At 54.9% G+C, this 17381-nt stretch overlaps 1 protein-coding gene across 1 annotated transcript; it reads right to left on the reverse strand.

Moving 5' to 3' along the window:
• Positions 1–7735: 7735 nt before the first annotated feature.
• TSGA10IP (testis specific 10 interacting protein) lies at positions 7736–16073 on the reverse strand. Its single transcript, XM_033121608.1, is given in 9 exon segments — positions 7736–7765; positions 7767–7863; positions 8594–8718; positions 8934–9033; positions 12001–12171; positions 13968–14115; positions 14293–14987; positions 15089–15222; positions 15945–16073. Coding segments are annotated over 9 exon segments (1629 nt in total).
• Positions 16074–17381: the final 1308 nt, after the last annotated feature.

Raw genomic sequence — 17381 nt, forward strand, 5'->3', positions numbered from 1 at the left:
TTCTACTCCAATAGTAAGGGACAGTCCAGGATCCTCATTGCACGGAACCCACAAGGCCGTGCCCAGAAAGACATGACTAAGACCATTTACCAGGGAGACCCCCACGAAGAGCCACCACCACCTCCCTACGCATCACGGCCAACGGCTGGTGCGGCCCCACCACTTCCAGACACTCCGCCTCCATCTGAGCCCCCCAGGCCGACACCCAACTTCCCAAGCCCTCCCCAGGGAGCCCCTGATCCTACACACCAACCCTCACTGGGGCCTGCTAGTTGACTTCGGTCCAAAGACCCGCCTCTGCTTCAGCTGACCCTCCAGGAGACCAGAAGCCCAGACCAAGTTGGAGATGACGGGACCCTCCAGCGAGGACACCCCGTCATCTACTACCAGCCTTTCTCCACCACTGACCTGTTGAATTGGAAACATCATACCCCAGCTTACTCGGAGAAATCGCAAGCCATGATAGATCTTATGGAATCTATCTTCCACACTCATCGCCCCACCTGGGAGTTCTGTCAACAGCTCCTCTGAACACTCTTCAACACCGAAGAACGCCAGCGGATCATATAGGGAGCAACGCAGTGGCTAGAAGAAGTGGCCTCTGGAGGAGTCCTGGATGCTGCCACCTGGGTGACCGAGGCTGCTCCAGACGCACGGCCTAATTGGGACTTTAACACTGAAGCAGGGAGAGGCGCAATCCGCCGATACCAAGATGCTCTCCTACGAGGGTTGCGGGCAGGAGCCCGAAAACCAACCAACATGTCCAAAACAGCCGATGTAACCCAAAACGGGGAAGAAACTCCTGGCAACTTCTGTGAACGTCTCTGTGAGGCGTTCCGGGTCTACACTCCATTTGATCCGGAAGCCCCCAAGAATCAGAGAATGATAAACACAGCCTTTGTCGCTCAGGCAGCTCCTGATATCTGCCGAAAACTCCAAAAACTCGAGGGGTTTGCAGGAATGAATATCCCCCAGCTCTTGGAGGTGGCTAACAAGGTCTATCAGTACCGTGAGGTTGTAGCTAAATGAGAGGCTGATAAGAGGATGAGAGGAAAAAGTAACCCTCCTCGCGGGTGCTCTCCAACAAGGAGGGGCTAGGCCCCGAAGAAAAGGGCCTCCCTGTTGGCAGACAGGCCCATGTCCTCGCGTCCCGCTAAAAGAAGACCAATGCACATATTGTAAAGAACTGGGCCATTAGAAAAACGAGTGCCCCGAACGACAGAAAGGAAAACCTCGGCCTCCCCGTGGTCCCAACCCAACCAGACCGGAGCCCGACTTCATAGGATTACCAGAAATCAAATCGGACTGAGGGGGACCGGGCTCGTTCGACCTCGGCCCCCACGAGCCCACGGTTGACTTAGATATATAGGGCCAAACAGTAACTTTTATGGTAGATACTGGAGCAGAACACTCGGTAGTCACCATGCCAGTGGCACTGCTCGGGGACTGCAGAGTTACCATAATGGGAGCCACCGGGGATCAAGCTAAGAGCCGGCCATTCTGCCAGGCTTGGACTTGTAAATTAGGAGGAAACACCATGTCGCACAAGTTCCTCTACTTACCAGACTGCCCAATCCTGCTGCTAGGACGCGACCTCCTTACCAAGTTAGGGGCACAAATCTCCTTCAAACCATCAGGTCAAGCCACCATGTCACTGCAACCCCGTCAGAGAAACTTATTCTGTCTATCACCACCCCAAGGGAAGAAGAATGGAGGCTTTCCAGGACCGGCAGTGTAGAAAAGAACCCAGAAGCCTACAGGGCCGATTTCCCAGAGGTTTGGGCTGAAGATAACCCGCCTGGGCTAGCAAAACACAAGGCTCCGGTTTTGGTGGAGCTGAGGCCTGGCGCTCAACCCCATCTCCAGGGAAGCCCGGGCAGGGATTCAAAAACCCCTCGCCCGTCTCAGAGCAGCAGGGATGCTCGTAGAGTGCCAGTCGCCATGGAATACGCCCCTCCTGCCGGTAAGGAAGTCCAGTGGAGAATACCGGCCAGTGCAAGATTTAAGAGTGATAAACCAAGCTACGGTTTCCCTACACCCCGTAGTCCCAAATCCATATACTCTCCTCAGGCAGCTGCCCCCAGAGGCCGGATGGTTCACCTGCCTGGACCTGAAAGATGCATTCTTCTGCATTCGGTTGGCGCCCCAGAGCCAATCACTGTTCACCTTTGAATGGACTGAACCTGATACCGGCTGGCAGCTCCAGCCGACATGGACTTGGCTCCCATAGGGCTTCAAAAACTCCCCAGCCCTCTTTGGGGAAGCACGAGCCTCAGATTTAGCCACCTTCCCTCGAGAAGAATACCGCTGCACTCTATTGCAATATGTGTATGATCTGCTCCTAGCCTGTGCCACCGAGACAGAGTGCCAAACCACGACATGAGTGCTCCTGTCCCACTTAGCCGAGACGGGGTATAGAGTCTCCTGGAAGAAAGCCCAGCTCTGCAGAAAACAAGTACAATACTTGGGCTTTGTCATCTCCAAAGGACAGCGGGCCCTCAGCACCGAGCGGAAGAAAGTCATCACTTCTCTCCCTCGGCCCACCAACCGGAGAGCGCTCCGTGAGTTCCTCGGGGCCGCCGGCTTCTGCCGGATCTGGATTCCTGGCTTTTCGGCAATAGCGCGGCTCTTATATGAGGCTCTAACTGGTCAAGAAAAGGCTCCCATGCTATGGACAGAAGATCAAGAACACGCCTTCCAGCAGCTCAAGAGCTCACTTGGATAGGTCCCAGCCCTTGGGTTACCTGATGCTGAGAGGCCATTCCACTTATTTGTCCATGAAAAAGACAAAATAGCCTTAGGACTGCTGGCCCAAACAGTTGGACCGTGGCTCCGTCCTGTCACCTACCTCTCAAAGAAACTAGATCCGGTAGCAGCAGGTTGGCCACCATGCCTGCGGGCCCTAGCAGCCAGTCTGATTCTCATCAAAGAGACAGACAAGCTCACCTTAAGCCAGAGACTCATAGTTAAGGTACCCCACTCGGTCACCACCTTAATGAACAGTCAAGGACCCCGATGACTGTCAAATGCACGGCTGACCCAGTATCAAGGGCTACTCCTGGAAAACCCTTGGATCTCGTTAGAAACTGTGCGTGCCCTGAACCCACCCACTTTCCTGCCAACCGAGGAAGGGGATCCAGAACATGACTGTGTAGAAGTTATCAACGAGGTCTATGCCACCAGGCCCGACCTCCGGGACAGCCCCCACCCTAACCTGGACCTTACTCTGTATACGAAGGCAGCAGCTTCCTGAGGGACGGAAAACATCACGTGGGGTACACAATAACCATCACAGATGAGGTACTTGAGGCAGGGGCACTTCCATCGGGATGGTCGGCCCAACGGGCAGAACTATGGGCACGAATAAGAGCCCTCACTCTATCCGAGGGCCGAAAAGTCAACATCTACACCGACTCTCGGTATGCCTTTGCTACTGTCCATATCCACGGGGCTATATACAAAGAAGGAGGCCTTCTGACCTCGGGGGAAAAACTATTAAAAGTAAACGAGAAATCCTTAAGCTCCTACAAGCCATTTGGCTTCCCCAGCAGGTTGCAGTTATCCTTGTCGGGGCCACCAGAGAGGCAACGAGCCCTCAGCAGTCGGGAACAGGCTCGCCGACCCCACGGCCAAATCAGTGGCGATGGGAAGCCCTAGTGAACTACTCTTGGTCACTGACACCACCACCACGTCCCTCCCGCAGTACACAAAAGAAGAACTCAGATGGGCAAAGTCAGAAGGGGCCACCAGATTGCCATAAGGATGGTGGCAACTGCCCGATGGAAGACTCTTCATCCCAGCCCTGCTAGGTCCTCAAGTAACCGCCGAATATCACAAGTTAATCCACTTAGGAAAAACTGCCCTTGAGGGCCTCCTAGCCAAAAACTTCTACATTAGCCGGCTGTCAGCTCTTTGCAAGCCCATCGGAGAACGCTGCCTCACTGGTGCAAAGAACAATCCAAAGTCCAACTCTAGCCCCATCCCCGGGATTCAGAGAAGCGGTACCGCGCCTTTTGAGGACCTCGAAATCGACTTCACTGACAGGACAAACTGCCGCGGTGCTAAGTACTTGCTGGTCCTGGTCTGTACCTACTCTGGGTGCGTTGAAGCCTTCCCCACTTGGATTGAGAAGAGCTGCGAAGGAGCCAAGGTTCTCCTCACTACGGGAGATTATCCCCTGCTACGGGATTCCACTTCCTATCCACAGTGACAACGGGCCAGCTTTCATAGCAGAACTCCTCCAGACGGTAACCAGCGCCATGGGCATCAACTGGAGGCTCCATACAGCATACCGACCACAAAGCTCAGGGAAAGCTGAACGCATGAAACGTACCCTCAAGGAGACATTAGCTAAACGCCACCAGGAGACCTCGCTAGGGTGGGTAGACCTCCTACCACTAGCCATCCTTCGGGCGCGCTGCACCCCTGGCAAATCTGGATTCCCTCCCTTCGAAATTATGTTCAGGAAGCCCCCTCCCCTGCTAACCAGCCTCCCTGGCAACATTCGTCAGCTGGGGTTCTCCAGCCTCCAAAACCAGATGGCCACGCTAGGCAAGGTCCTCACATATGTACGTGCTTACATTCTGGAAAGAGCCCCCATTTCTCTCGGGGCCCCGGTACACCCCTTTACCCCGGGAGATCAAGTTTGGGTCAAAGATTGGAAGCGCAAGCCCCTCCGACCCCGGTGGACAGGCCCTCACACTGTCATACTTGTTACTCCCACCACTCTTAAAGTTTCAAGCATTGCTCCATGGATCCGTCACACTTGAGTTAAAAGAGCCCAGCTGGAGGACGACTCCTGGATCGCCCAACCTGACCCGGCCCATTCACTCCGCCTGACCCTCAAGAAACAGCCAGGAAAAGCCTCGCCGTCGTCTGCCCAGCCCCCGTCTTCACTGTTACTGGACTCCTGTTGTTTCTAGCCTTTGCTGGTCTCGTTGCATCCTCCCAACCGAGCTGGTCACCACTGGAAAAGGGACTGTTAGGGTTCTACTTCCTGTTCTGCGCTGTTTGCCTCCTCTCCCTAACCTGTCTTAGGCAGCAACCATGATTTGGCTTTTTCTCATACTATCTCTTCTCTGGGAAGGACCTCCCCTTCCTGTCTCTCAAGCTGCAGGGGAAAATTCACTGGCCACACAGCCTTTTCATACTTTACCCTCATGCCCTCGGAGTGTTACACCACAGCCTCTGTCTACTACGATGGGTCCAAGCGCTATTGGACGGGAAAAATCACTAACCCTAACTGCCTGGGCACACTAGGACGACAGGCATGTTGGACCTATCTTACCCACATCGGTCACTCTGATGGGGGAGGAATCCAGGACCTGGCCCTCGCCCAACAAATCAAAGACAGGGTCCATCAGGTTGCCAACGTCTCTGTCAGGAATCGCCCCCCTTTATTGAGGTCTCAACCTAACCTCCCTGCAGAGACTAACCCAAGTCCCTGATACCTCGCTATTCACCTGGCACCTCCTGAACACCACCTATAGCTTGTGGGCGACCACCTGGCTAAATGCCACTAACCCTGCCTCCACCCCCGCCTGCTGGATTTGCCTAACCCTCGCCCGGACCAGTTATATTGGAATCCCGGTTCCCTCGAGTGGAGCCCGGACGACGATACCAGCCCAAACAATGTCACCTACACCCTTGGGCCAATAGCTACCCAAATCCCGGTGGTCTCCGCGCCCAACTATACCTGTGTAGTTTCCCCCAGTGTCACTTCCTGGGGTAAACTACAGCCCTCCTTATGCACACATAACCTCTCAGTTCCCTCAGGTGCCCCGTACTGTGCCTCGCCTGGCATCTTTCTCCTCTGTAATGGACTTGTTTTTCACTGTATAGATTTTAATCTCTCCGTTCTTTGCATCCAGATTCTCCTCCCCCCCTGAGCCCTCTCTGTATACTGACTCTGAGCTGGAGGCCAGGCTCACTGCGCGCCAGAAACGTGTTGCCGCAGCCCCTTTCCTACTCAGGGCAGGCATCTTTGCTGGGGTCGCTACTGGGACCGCCGGGCTCGGATCCTCTGTCAGTTTCTATCACAGGCTCTCCCAGGAACTCTACGATGACATGGACCGAGTGGCCGATTCCCTCTCCACCCTCCAGTCCCAACTCAACAGCCTTGCAGCAGTCGCCCTACAGGACAGATAGGCGTTAGACCTACTTACTGCCGAGAAAGGTGGCACCTGCCTATTCCTAGGAAAAGAATGCTGTTACTTTGTCAACCAGTCTGGGAGCTTCGCGAACTCCGCGACCGCATCCAGAAATGCAGAGACAACCTCCACGGCTCTTGGGGACTCAATTCCAGCTCGTGGTCCTCTTGGCTCCTACCCCTAGCCAGCCCACTCCTCACGATCCTCCTCCTTGCCACCATCGGGCCATGCGTAGTTAACGCTGTCATACGTTTCATAGAGACCCCCGTCACCCGTCAGGCTACCGCCCAGATCCTTGCCCTACGGGGCCCTCTTAGCCAATATGATGATCTCTAAGTTGTTACCACTTACGATCATCAACAGGGGGGACGTGATGGAGAAACTGAGCTAAAATGGTGGCCCAAGCAGAGAGAGACGTCCCCAGCCTAAGCCCAGCCCACTTCAGCATAACCCCCTCCAAGCCACACCCCGAGCCAATCACCAAACCATGCCTACCCCTTCCCCAACTCAAGGAAGTCCTCAACCCATAAAAACCTGCTCAAAACCTTGCTAGGGGCTCAGTCTTTGGGAAGGATCCCGCTGAGCCCGCCTGCATAATAAAGCTGACCTTCCTAACTCTCTGAGTGCTGCTTGGGTTCTTCCGGCCCTGGTATCCGTAACACCAGAATTATGATCTAAAAGCCATCTAAGCCAGCATCCTCAGAGCTGGAAACCCCTCCCCGGCTTTCCTCCGCTTGCACACCCCCAGCCACGGGACGCTCACTGCCTCAGGGACTTTCCGTGGACAGCTTCCACCGCTCCAATAGGCGTCCTCCTAGTGGACCCCCTGGGGTCTCGCTTCAGGTGGGTGCTGGACGACACAGCATGTTCTCAAGACCCCGAGATGGACAGCCCAGCCTCCGACTCCCTATAACCAGGATTTGTCAGCATACGCTGCCTTCCCACATTCTCTGGACTGGGTTTTGTAACCTGTGCTCTGTAAACTGCAGAGGGGCTCCAGATGAGTTTCTGTGTCCGTGAACCCCCGAAATTGAGTGCAAAATTCAGTATATCTGTGTGTGTGAGCTTTTTGTTCCTTGAGGAGGGAGGCTCTTACTTGAAGTCACTTAAAAGCCCGGTTCAACTACACAATCCCTCCTGACCCTCCACCCCCAGCCCACAGTTGCTCCATCTGGCGGTCCCTGTGCGACCCATCTGTTACAGTGTGATGGATGCGCCCATCTATGCACCCCTTTCAAGGTCTGCCCTCCTCCCCCACCAGACTGGGAGTTCTCTAGGCAGAGGCCATTCTGTCCTATTCACTCTTGAATTTATAGGACTCAGCATATATGTTGGACATTGGGCGGTGAGAGGAGGTAGAGGAGTCACAGCTGTTGCTCTCTGTGAGATGCCCCACTCCTCAGGAGCAGACTTGGGGGGGTGTGTACTGGGTGGGGTACCAGGAACAGCCAGAACTCCTGGGGGATGTGGGGACAAGCTAAGCCTGCTGCCTACCCACCTGCCACCTCCTATGCACAAAATGCAGCCTCTTCCCACCACCACCAGAAATTCCACACTGTATTTCCCATAAAGCCTTTAATTTTTATCTAAGGGACTGGACTCCCTGTCTGGGCTTGGGGTGGTGGAACGCCTGTCAGGCTGGCTGCCGGTGGGTTCTGTCTTTGGGGGACTCTGAGAAGAGTGCTCCATTCTCTCCCTCATTGACCTGTGGCTCCTTAAAAATGAAGACAAAGGTCGAGGCCACTGGGCCCTGCAGTTCCCCCAACCCCACACCCAGGGAGACCTGGGATGTAGGAGGGAAAGGTCATTGTCACTGATGATGTGGCTTCAAATTTGGCTCCTACGCTGTGTGACCCTGAGGAAGGGACTTCCCCTCCTCAAGCCTCAGTTTCCTTCTTGTGAATTGGACTTCATAATCCCTGCTCTGCACCAGGTTGCTCTAAAACATAAGGGACAGTATACATGCGGTGACTGGCGTGGCACCAGACCTTAAATGGGGGCTTGGTGTGTGGCCACTCAGATGTCCGCAGATTCCCAAGCTGGTTCTGTTGCTTATTCACTCCTGTGTCCTTGGGCAAGACCCTGCCCCTCAGGTCTTTAGTTTCCCTCATTGGGAAATGGGGGGCTAACCCTGGTGCCACCTTCCTCAAGTGACGTGGAGAACAGAGCCTGGGGAAGGCCCTGCTGACTGCTGGACTGGCAGAGTTCTCCAGGTTGGGGGCAGGGGGCTGAGGGGTGCACAGGGCAGGCCTGAAGCTTAGATTCAGGGCGGATCAATATGGCTGCCCACAGAGTTCTCTCAGCTTTTCCCCAGGCATCCAGCGCAGATTGAAGGGGGGCAGGGAGACGGCTGGAGGAGACCCTGCAGGGCCTAGAGTGCTGGTGATGGCACCCCTCCCCACAGCGGGGCAGAGCCAGTCTCTTGGCCAGCTAGATGGCCTCACCTGGGTTTCCTGGAAGTACCCTCTGTGTGACTCTTTCCTGCCTCAGCCACCAGCTGCTCCTCATCCAATCCCAGGGCCGACAACACCTGGGAGAAGCGCCGGGTCACGGTGAGCCGGGCACTGGCCTGAGGAGAGAGAAGAAGGTTTCCCACGCTGCATCAGGACCGCCAAGGACAAGCGGGGCTCTGATTACTGAGGTGGGTCCCAGGGCTTCCAGATGGGCAGCAGCCTGGGGTCCCACCTGAAAGAGTCCACTCCCACTTTGCCTTCCGTCCCACTCAGCCAGTAAGGAGCTTTGTTCTCGGGGAGGCTGCGTGCTTGCCCAGGTGCTAGCCCTCACCTGCATGGCCTGCTGGAACAGGTAAGGCCGGGCCTGCACCCTGTGCTGGATGCCCTGCAACTCTGCCTGGTACTCAGCAAAGCGCTGTCGCTCCTGGCGCCTGCGGGGAGACAGGCTTCTGGACAACTCACCATGGACACCACCCATTCCCACCTCTGAGTCACTTGTCCTCATTAAGGACTGTATGTCCTCCCGCCCTTACCCTTACAAAGCCATTTCATTCCCATCCTCACGCTGGATTCCTCTTGAGATCAGTGGAGCAGGAATTAGTCTTTGCTCCATTTTATCCATGACTACCCTGAGGCTCAGGGGGGTTGAGGGACTTGTCCAGAATTGCACAGCTGGGAAGTGAGAGGCTGAGCCCTGAGCCCAAGACTCCTGGCTGTGCAGCCAGGGCTCGCTCATCCTCCCAGCCTCCCCCAAGGGAGAGGGGCTAGCGCTGGCTTTTGAGCACCTGGGCACCTGCTTGCCCAGCTTCTCCCCTCCCCGAATCCACACCCCTGCACCCTCTCACACTGTACCTGTGAGAGGAAGCTGTAGCTGTTGGCTGTGGCTTTGGGCAAAGTCCTGCGCTGGGCTCTGGGCTGTTACCTTCTCTGTGCTACAGGGACTAAACATGCTTGCCCACATTCTCTGTGGTTCTTATACACAGACAGCTTAGAAAATGGGACAGAAACTAGAGAAATGTGTTGTAAATGAAAGAACTCATCCTGGAAAGATAAAGATTCCCCTGGGGAGGCACAAACCTATTTACAAAAACTCAATTTGTGCCCTTGTCAGAAATGCATCTGCTCAACAAGCTGAGCCTTTTGGCAGCAAGAGGGACCCTCCGGCCACATCACACACAGGTCCAGGCATCCTTTGGGGAAGCACGGAAGAGAGCTGCGTGGTGTGGTGGCAGCACCCACACAACGGGCGTGAGTGGGCACGCAGACAAGACTGAGCCTTGCGGAGCCTGGCCCCTTGGCTATGAGCCAAGGAGGGAGCTTTCCTCCCCTCAAGAAATCCTATGGACAGGAACAGAAGTTATTGCAAAAAGGAGTCTTCAAGGGTGGCCAGTTGGCTCAGTTGGTTAGAGCGCAGTGCTCATAACACCAAGGTCACTGGTTCAGTTCCCACATGGGCCAGTGTGAACTGCACCTTCCACAACTAGATTGAAAACAATGACTTGACTTGAAGCTGAGCTGCACCCTCCATAGCTAGATTGAAAACAACCACCTGACTAGGAGCTGATGGGTCCTGGAGAAATACACTGTTCCCCAATGTTCCCTAATAAAAAAAGTAAGGGGTGGCTCAGGTGGTTGGAGCACTGTGCTCCTAACTCCGAGGTCACCGGTTCGATTCCCACATGGGCCAGTGAGCTGCGCCCTCTACAGCTAAGATTGTGAACCACAGCTCTTCCTGGAGCTGGGCTGCCATGAGCAGCCGGAGGTTGGCATGAGCTGCTGTGGGTTGCTGTGTGCTGCCGTGGGCCACTGTATGCTGCCAGGAGCAGCCGGTGGCCAGCATGAGTGGCCAGCAGCCGGGAAGAGCTGCCAGGAGCTGCTGTGTGAGCTGCTGTGGGCGGCTGACTCTCTCAGCCGGGGGGGAGCATAAGGCTCATAATACCAGCCTGGGCCAGGGAGCTGTGTCCTACACAACTAGACTGAGAAACAACGGCTTGAACCAGAGTGTGGGGTGGATGCAGAAGGAAGGGGGCAACAAAAAGGGAAGAGTCTAGGAGTCTTCACCTTTGAAGAAGGAATTTAAAGCAGTTACAAAGCACAAGGAGTGGGAGAAACAAGCTGGCTTTCGGTCTCTGTCTTGCCCGTGATACCATGCATGTTTTCCCTGCTTGATTCTTTATGCTACTTCTGCTAGAATTGAGAAAAAACTCTTGTCTGGGAGCCCCGAGCAAGAAAGGAAGTGGTGTTAGTGGCTGTGAGCCATGCCCATCACCTCCCCATCGCAGGACGACCTCTTTTGTGCCCACCCTCCTGGGCCGGGCAGTCTCCAGTGCAGCTCAGACAGAGCAAAGGTCACAGGCTGTAAGGGCTGAGAGACCCCGTGGGAAATACCTGCTTGCAGGTAAAGAGTAAAACATGCATGTTTGAAACACTCCTTTCACTGACATCTGCTCCTTGGAGTTCTGAACCTTACACTTCCTGCCTTAGCAAAAAACAATGAACTTGAGGTCTGGCATGAAAGCATCTCCCAGGATGAAAGGAGAGGAAGCAGAGAAAGGGCTGCCCTGGGGTGCCCTTTATCTGAACACTGGGTATCAAGCCCTCTGAGGCAGTGTAGCAGGGTTGCTAAAAGGCTGCCTGAGTTGGGATCCCAGCTCTGTCACTCACGAGTGACCTTTGGAAAATTGCTTAAACAGCCTCAGTTTCTTCACCTGTAGAATTATGGGAATGGTGATAATACTTACCTGAAGGGCCTGCTATGAACCTAAAAGAGATTTCATTTTAAGTATGCATTTGCTTTCTTTAAAAAAAAAAAAATGGGGAGAGAAGAAAATAGATGACTCTTCACCAGACTGTGAACAATGGCAGTCTCCACGAGTGGGATCACAGGTACTGCCCACATTCTACATCAACTATTTCGGTAATATTGGACTTTTTCTTTTTTTTTAAAGGAAGGCGCAGCTCAGAGGGGCCCATGCGGGAATCGAACCGGCAACTTTGGTGTTAGTAGCAGCCTGCTCTAACCAACTGAGCTAACCGGCCACCCCCAATAGTGGAATTTTTATAGTAAGCATGCCTGGCTTTTGAAATCAGAAAGACGAGGTTTGAGAGTGTGAGAAAGCACATAGAACACTTTAACCTTGAGTTGTTTGACAGCCTCAGAGCTTGTTGTTATTAACCGGGTGACCTTGGCCCAGCCCCTTCTGAGCCTCAGTGTCTTCATTTGTAAAGTGTGGCAAAGTAGCCTGGCCTGCCTGCCTGCCTGCCTGCCTGCGCTGGAGGATGGCTGTGGAGGCTCAGCCCTGAGGACAGGAGAAGGCTGGGTCTCCTGGTCCTTTTCTGACACGGCACTGCCTCCCAGCCCTCTCCCCACCAGGCCCTGCGCAACCCAGGCTTCCTACCTCAGCTCCTCCAGCTTGTGCTGCGTGGCCCCCGGCCCCCGACTCCCTCTGGGTGCGTAGGCCGCCAGGCAGCGGGCTACCTGCTGCTGCACCTGCTGCTCCCGGACCCTCCGCAGCTCAGCCTGATGCCGCTTCTCCTGCTGCTGCTGCTCCCAGGCCTGCAGCAGGCTTCTTGGGTGAGGAGTGGGAAGAAGAGAGACAGGAGGGGTCTGTGGGGAACAGGAGCCTCGTGGAGGGTCAGGGGTCCGGTAGGGGTGGATGGGGGCCTGAAGGGAGGAATTGCAGGAGCCCAGAGAGCCAAGGTTTGTCATGGAAGTCTGACATGATGAAGGCTGTATCTGGGGTCAGCCCGCAGGCCCAGCTCAAGGCCTTTCCCTACTCTTCCTGGAAGCCTCCTGCCCGCTCCAGCCAGCAGTGTGGCTCTACTCAACCCTGTGGAGCTCTGCGAGCACACCTGTGACCTCACCTGCATTGCCAACTTCGCCCTGCAATGCAGCTCTCCTTGAGAGCAGGGGCCAGATTTGTTCTTCTCTCTGGCCCCCATAGCTGGTAGGAGCTAAGAAAATGTATTTTGGCTTGAGGGACAGACATGATGAATGGATACAAAAGAGAAACAAAATGGTGATGTGACCAGTGGATGGATGAATGGTATGGATGGCTGAATAGACAATACCTAGATTGACCTGGAACATTCTTCCCCAGATCTCATGGCCAGTTCCTTCTTATCCATCAGGTCTTTGCTCCAATGTCAGGGAAAGAGAGGCTCCCTGACCCCACCATCTACCTCCCAGGTATTTTCCAGCTCTAGCTATACATTTTGGTAATTTCTTTATTGTCTCCTTCCCAAGTAGAATATAAGCCCCATGAGAGCAGGGTTTCTTGTCTGTCCTCTTTCACCAATGTATCCCCAGCACCTAGAACAGTACCTAACATACACAGAAACTCAATATTGGTAAATCCATGCATAATTGAAACACGGTCAGAGAGAAAGATAGACAGACAGACAAAGGGTAGATGCAGTCGTTCACTTAGCACATATTTATTGAGCACCAACTATATGCAGATCTGGCACCTCAGTCTATACCCAGGGAAGGGCAGACAGCCCAGCACTCCACTGCAGTGCGGTGTGGTAAGAGCTATGATGGAGGCAAGTATGGAGGAGAACTTCCTGGAAGGGTGCCTGACTCGAGAGTCGAAAGATAAATCTGAACTAGCTGGGTGGATGAGGAAGACGGGTAGTCCCACGAGAGGAGGGAGGGAAAGCTTGGGGCATTCTAGCCACTCTGACCAGCTGGCGAGGGAGACGGGAGCGTCCTTCCCAAGGAATCTGGGCTTTGTCCCAAGGGCACTGGGAAGCATGGATTTCGAGCAGATAATAACAGGGTAAGAATTGAGGGGTGCTATCAGAATGCTGAGTGGATCTGCAGCTGCCACATCTAATTGGTCACCAAGGCCCACTGAGCCAGCCTCCAAATATCTCTTAAATGGACCCGCCTCTCTCCATTCCCATGATCACCCGGCTCAGGCCCTTATTATCCCTCACCTCGACAATGCCAACAACCCCCCCACCCAGCCTTCCCCCTCTGCTCCCACTGTCTCTTGTTCAAACCCCAAGTACAGCAATTATCTAACTCTACTGCCCTTATTGCTGCTTTGCCCATCTGTCTCCTTTTCCAGCAGACCTTGAGCTTCTGGCTGGGGCCAAGTCTTTTTATCTTTAGTGTATCCTGAGGACCCATGAGTTAATGAATTAATGGAAGGATAGAAGATGGGAAATGAATCAAAAGTTGCTTGTGCCAATAGATAGTTGGCCAAGCAGACAGAGAGATGGATGGATGGGTGGATTGGATGATCAGAAGATTGGTGAATGGATGAATGAGAGGATGAATGACTAAGTGTCTCCTGGAAAACTGGCTCATCCCTACTCCCTGCCGTGGGCTCCCACCCTCCTTCTTCTTCCACCTTACCTGGTGGCCTCCTGTCGTTTGTAGAAGGTGCGGTTAGGGAAGTTGGCAAACGGGAGAGTCTCATCACCTCCCAAGACATGGGCCTTCCCACTCCAGTTGGAGGCCTGAACAGCAGCACGCAAAGCCTTCCAGGGATGCTTTTCAGGGCCTATCCACAGTGGGACAGGTCAGGGACTACCCTATCTCCTGGCCCACTGGGCAGTGCCACCCGCACTTGGAGCACAGCCCAGTCCTGTCTGAACTCCTGGCCCAGGTCTCTGGCTCCCCAACCTCTCTCCTCACTGTGCAACTTCCTGGGGAACCCAGGTGTTGAGCCCATACTCACCACAGTCCAGGTCCTGCTGTAACTGCCTCTGTAGCTTCTCCAGGTCCCATGGACCCTCCAGCTCCTTGGCCCTTGCCTTCCTCCTCTGCTGCCCTTGGGGGTTGTTGGAGCTGCCATTATTCCCTTGGCACTGCAGTTCACCATCGTTGGAGGCCTCCTCACGGGAATTCCACCCCTTCCTCCGAGAACCCACCCTCCCTCTGTGGGGGGCCCTGTGCTCCCCTTCCTCAGCCTCCTCTGTCGCCTCTGCAAACTGTTCTTCCTCCAAGATCAACCGTGTCCTGGGGAGCTGGGGCAGTTCCCCAGGGCTCAGACCACTGCCGGTCTCCTCCGCACTCGCACCCGGGGCTTCCAGCTCTGCAGCTTCCTCAGACTCTGCTCCTGATCCTGACCTCTTCCCAGGCGGCTGGAGGCCACACTCACTGGGCAGCTCCAGCTCTCGGCTGGAAGGGGACCTGAGCTGCTGTCTCCTTTCTAGGTTTGGCACCTTCATCTTCCAGCAGAAGCCCTGGGTCTCTAGGAGGTTGGACTTATGCCTGCACTTGTGCTGGGGGATGGCTTGGGGCAAAGGCAGGGCTTGGTGGCCAGGGGCCAAGGGGGAGCCAGGCTGAAGCAGAACCCGGCCATCTGAGGTAAAGCACTCCCAGGCCCACTGGAAGGGGAAGGAGGGTTTCCGAAGAGGAGAGGGAAAGACACTGAGGAGAGAGAGGGCAGGGGACAGTGGTCAGGGTCAGGATACCGGCCCCCAGGGGGCCTGACAGCCAGCATCCCGCCCGGCCTTGCCCAAGCTGCTTACTCCTCAGCCTCAGCAGAGCCATGCTCTTTCTTGTTCCAGCTCCTGGGCCTCCGGTCCTTTGCCATGTGCCCTGCACTCCGAGACCTCTGCTGCTGGCCCAGAATAATTACACCATCACTAATCCCAAGACTCCCCTGGGCGAAGACAGGAGAGGAGGCCCAGCTCCGAGCAGCCTCCTGGACCACCTCACACCTCCCCCAGGGGACCCTGCTCTTCTCTGCCCATGGGCTGGCCCCTCTGGGCCCTTGTTATACCACTAAAACTGACTGATCGCTACCTCAAGTCATAATATTAAAATAGCAACTGCTGCTATTTACTGAGCACCTACTGCGTGCTCAGGACTTTCATGCATTAGCTCATTTAAGTTTCCCAAGGACCCTGGGAGGTAGATATTCACTATCACCCCCATCATGCAGATGAGAGCACTGAGGCTCAGAGTTCCTGGACTTGAACATGTTGAGTCTGTCCCCAAAGCCCATATTTGTCACCATCGCACTGCTACCTGCTACCTCTGCGGCCTGGACAGTTCTTCTGAATGCCCCAGAGAGCCCCAGACTTGCTAAGCCAAGGTGGAAGAGACTCATTGTCTTTCTGCAAACCCTGCTCCTCCTGCAGTGCTCCCTAAATTGTTCCATCAGAAGACTGGGAGTCATCCCCAGAGTGGCATCATCTTCACCCCACATCCTTTAGGCCTCCCCATGGTCCCTGCCTCCCTCGAGCCTCCCTGACTCTCAGCAGGGCCTCAGCTCCAGTCTCATGGCTTCTCAAGGGCCTCCCTCAGCCCTGGCCTCCCCTGACCCCAGACAGCCAGCCTGCCTCTGGGCAGTTGGAAGTCTCCCCATGGGGCCTCCCTCACCTGCTCAGCCTGGGTGATGCCTGACAAAAGCTTGAGCAGCCCTGTGGCCTTCACTGGAGCCTGGAGCCTGCGGTCCTGCCCTGGTGTCCCCAATGGCATCCTGACCAACTGTTGCTGGGTGTTTAGCATATTGGTATCCTGCCCATCCCCCACCCCATCTGCCAGCCTTGGAACTGCCCTCCCTACCATCTCTATGGCAACAAGACCTCCGCCAGTCTCCAGGGCTCTGGCAAAAAGCAGGCCAGGAAGGGTCAGCCAGGGTGTGGGAGACCAACTTCCTCCCAGAGGGGAGAGTTCAGCAGGATGCTGAGGACTAGTTGAAGCCTGGGCGATCAGAGACCCGGAGCTTGGTCCTGCCTCTGCAGGACTCCTCGTTGACCTGGTGGCAGTCCTCTATCCTTGCTAAGCCTGTGTTTCCCCATCTATCTGTAAAAGGGACCTTAGGACTCGGCCATGTGGAAACGTCCTCACTCCCTATGAAGATGGCCAGGTGGAACCTGAGGCGGGCCTCCCCCTCTGCCTGCCTCCTGCGCTGCCCCCCAGCTCCAGCTGAGGCCCTATGGGAGCCACACTACACCCTCACAAGATCTTCAAAACACTTTTCCTCCGAGCCTCTGGCGGGGCAGTAAAGGCCAGGAAGCTGACACGGTAAATGCCGTGTCCAGGAGTGAGGCAGCAGGCAAACCAGAGCCCAGAGGAAGCTCTGGAGGGAGTCAGAGCATTTAAATCTTAAGCAGTGCCAAAAAGCCTTGACATGGTAAATCCCCATGGGACGCCTCGCACACACCACTGCGGTCAGCAGTACAGGGAGGTGGTGCCAAGCTGAGGACCTGGAACGGAGTGGACAGGGCGGGAGGCCTGGCTTGGCCTTGGGCCAGTCACTTCTCCCCTCTGCAAACTGGAATCACGGGCCCATCTCAGGTTTGTCGCAAGGACTAAATGAAATCACAAAGACAACACTCAGTAAATGTTCTTCTTACTGTAATAATAACTGACCATCACTGGGAGGCACTGGGACATAATGGCTACAAGCACAGAGGAAGCACTGGTGTTCAAATACCGGCTCCTCCACTTGTCACGTACCTTCTCGGTGCCTCCATTTCCTCATGGGCAACGTGGGCCTGGTGTCATATCCACTTCCTAGGGCCCTGGTGAGGATTCAATCAGTTAATATATTCAGATATACATAAAACATTTCCACGGCTCGTTGTAACTGCTACGTCAGAGTTTTTATTGTAATTAGCCCGCGGTGCAGCCCAGTGAGACAGGTGAAGTAAATCCCCGCAGATGCCCTTGAGCCATGTTTTTCTCAGACCTCTCTGTTCCTGTGGTCCCTCATCAGCTCTCAGACTCCATCCCAGTAACACCTCTGCAATGAGTACATCCAATTTAACAGCCTAAATCACTGCAAGTGAAGATCTTTTGCCACTCAAAATA

The sequence above is a fragment of the Rhinolophus ferrumequinum genome, chromosome 11 (genome assembly GCF_004115265.2).
Source record: "Rhinolophus ferrumequinum isolate MPI-CBG mRhiFer1 chromosome 11, mRhiFer1_v1.p, whole genome shotgun sequence".
NCBI classification, from domain to species: Eukaryota; Metazoa; Chordata; class Mammalia; order Chiroptera; family Rhinolophidae; genus Rhinolophus; species Rhinolophus ferrumequinum.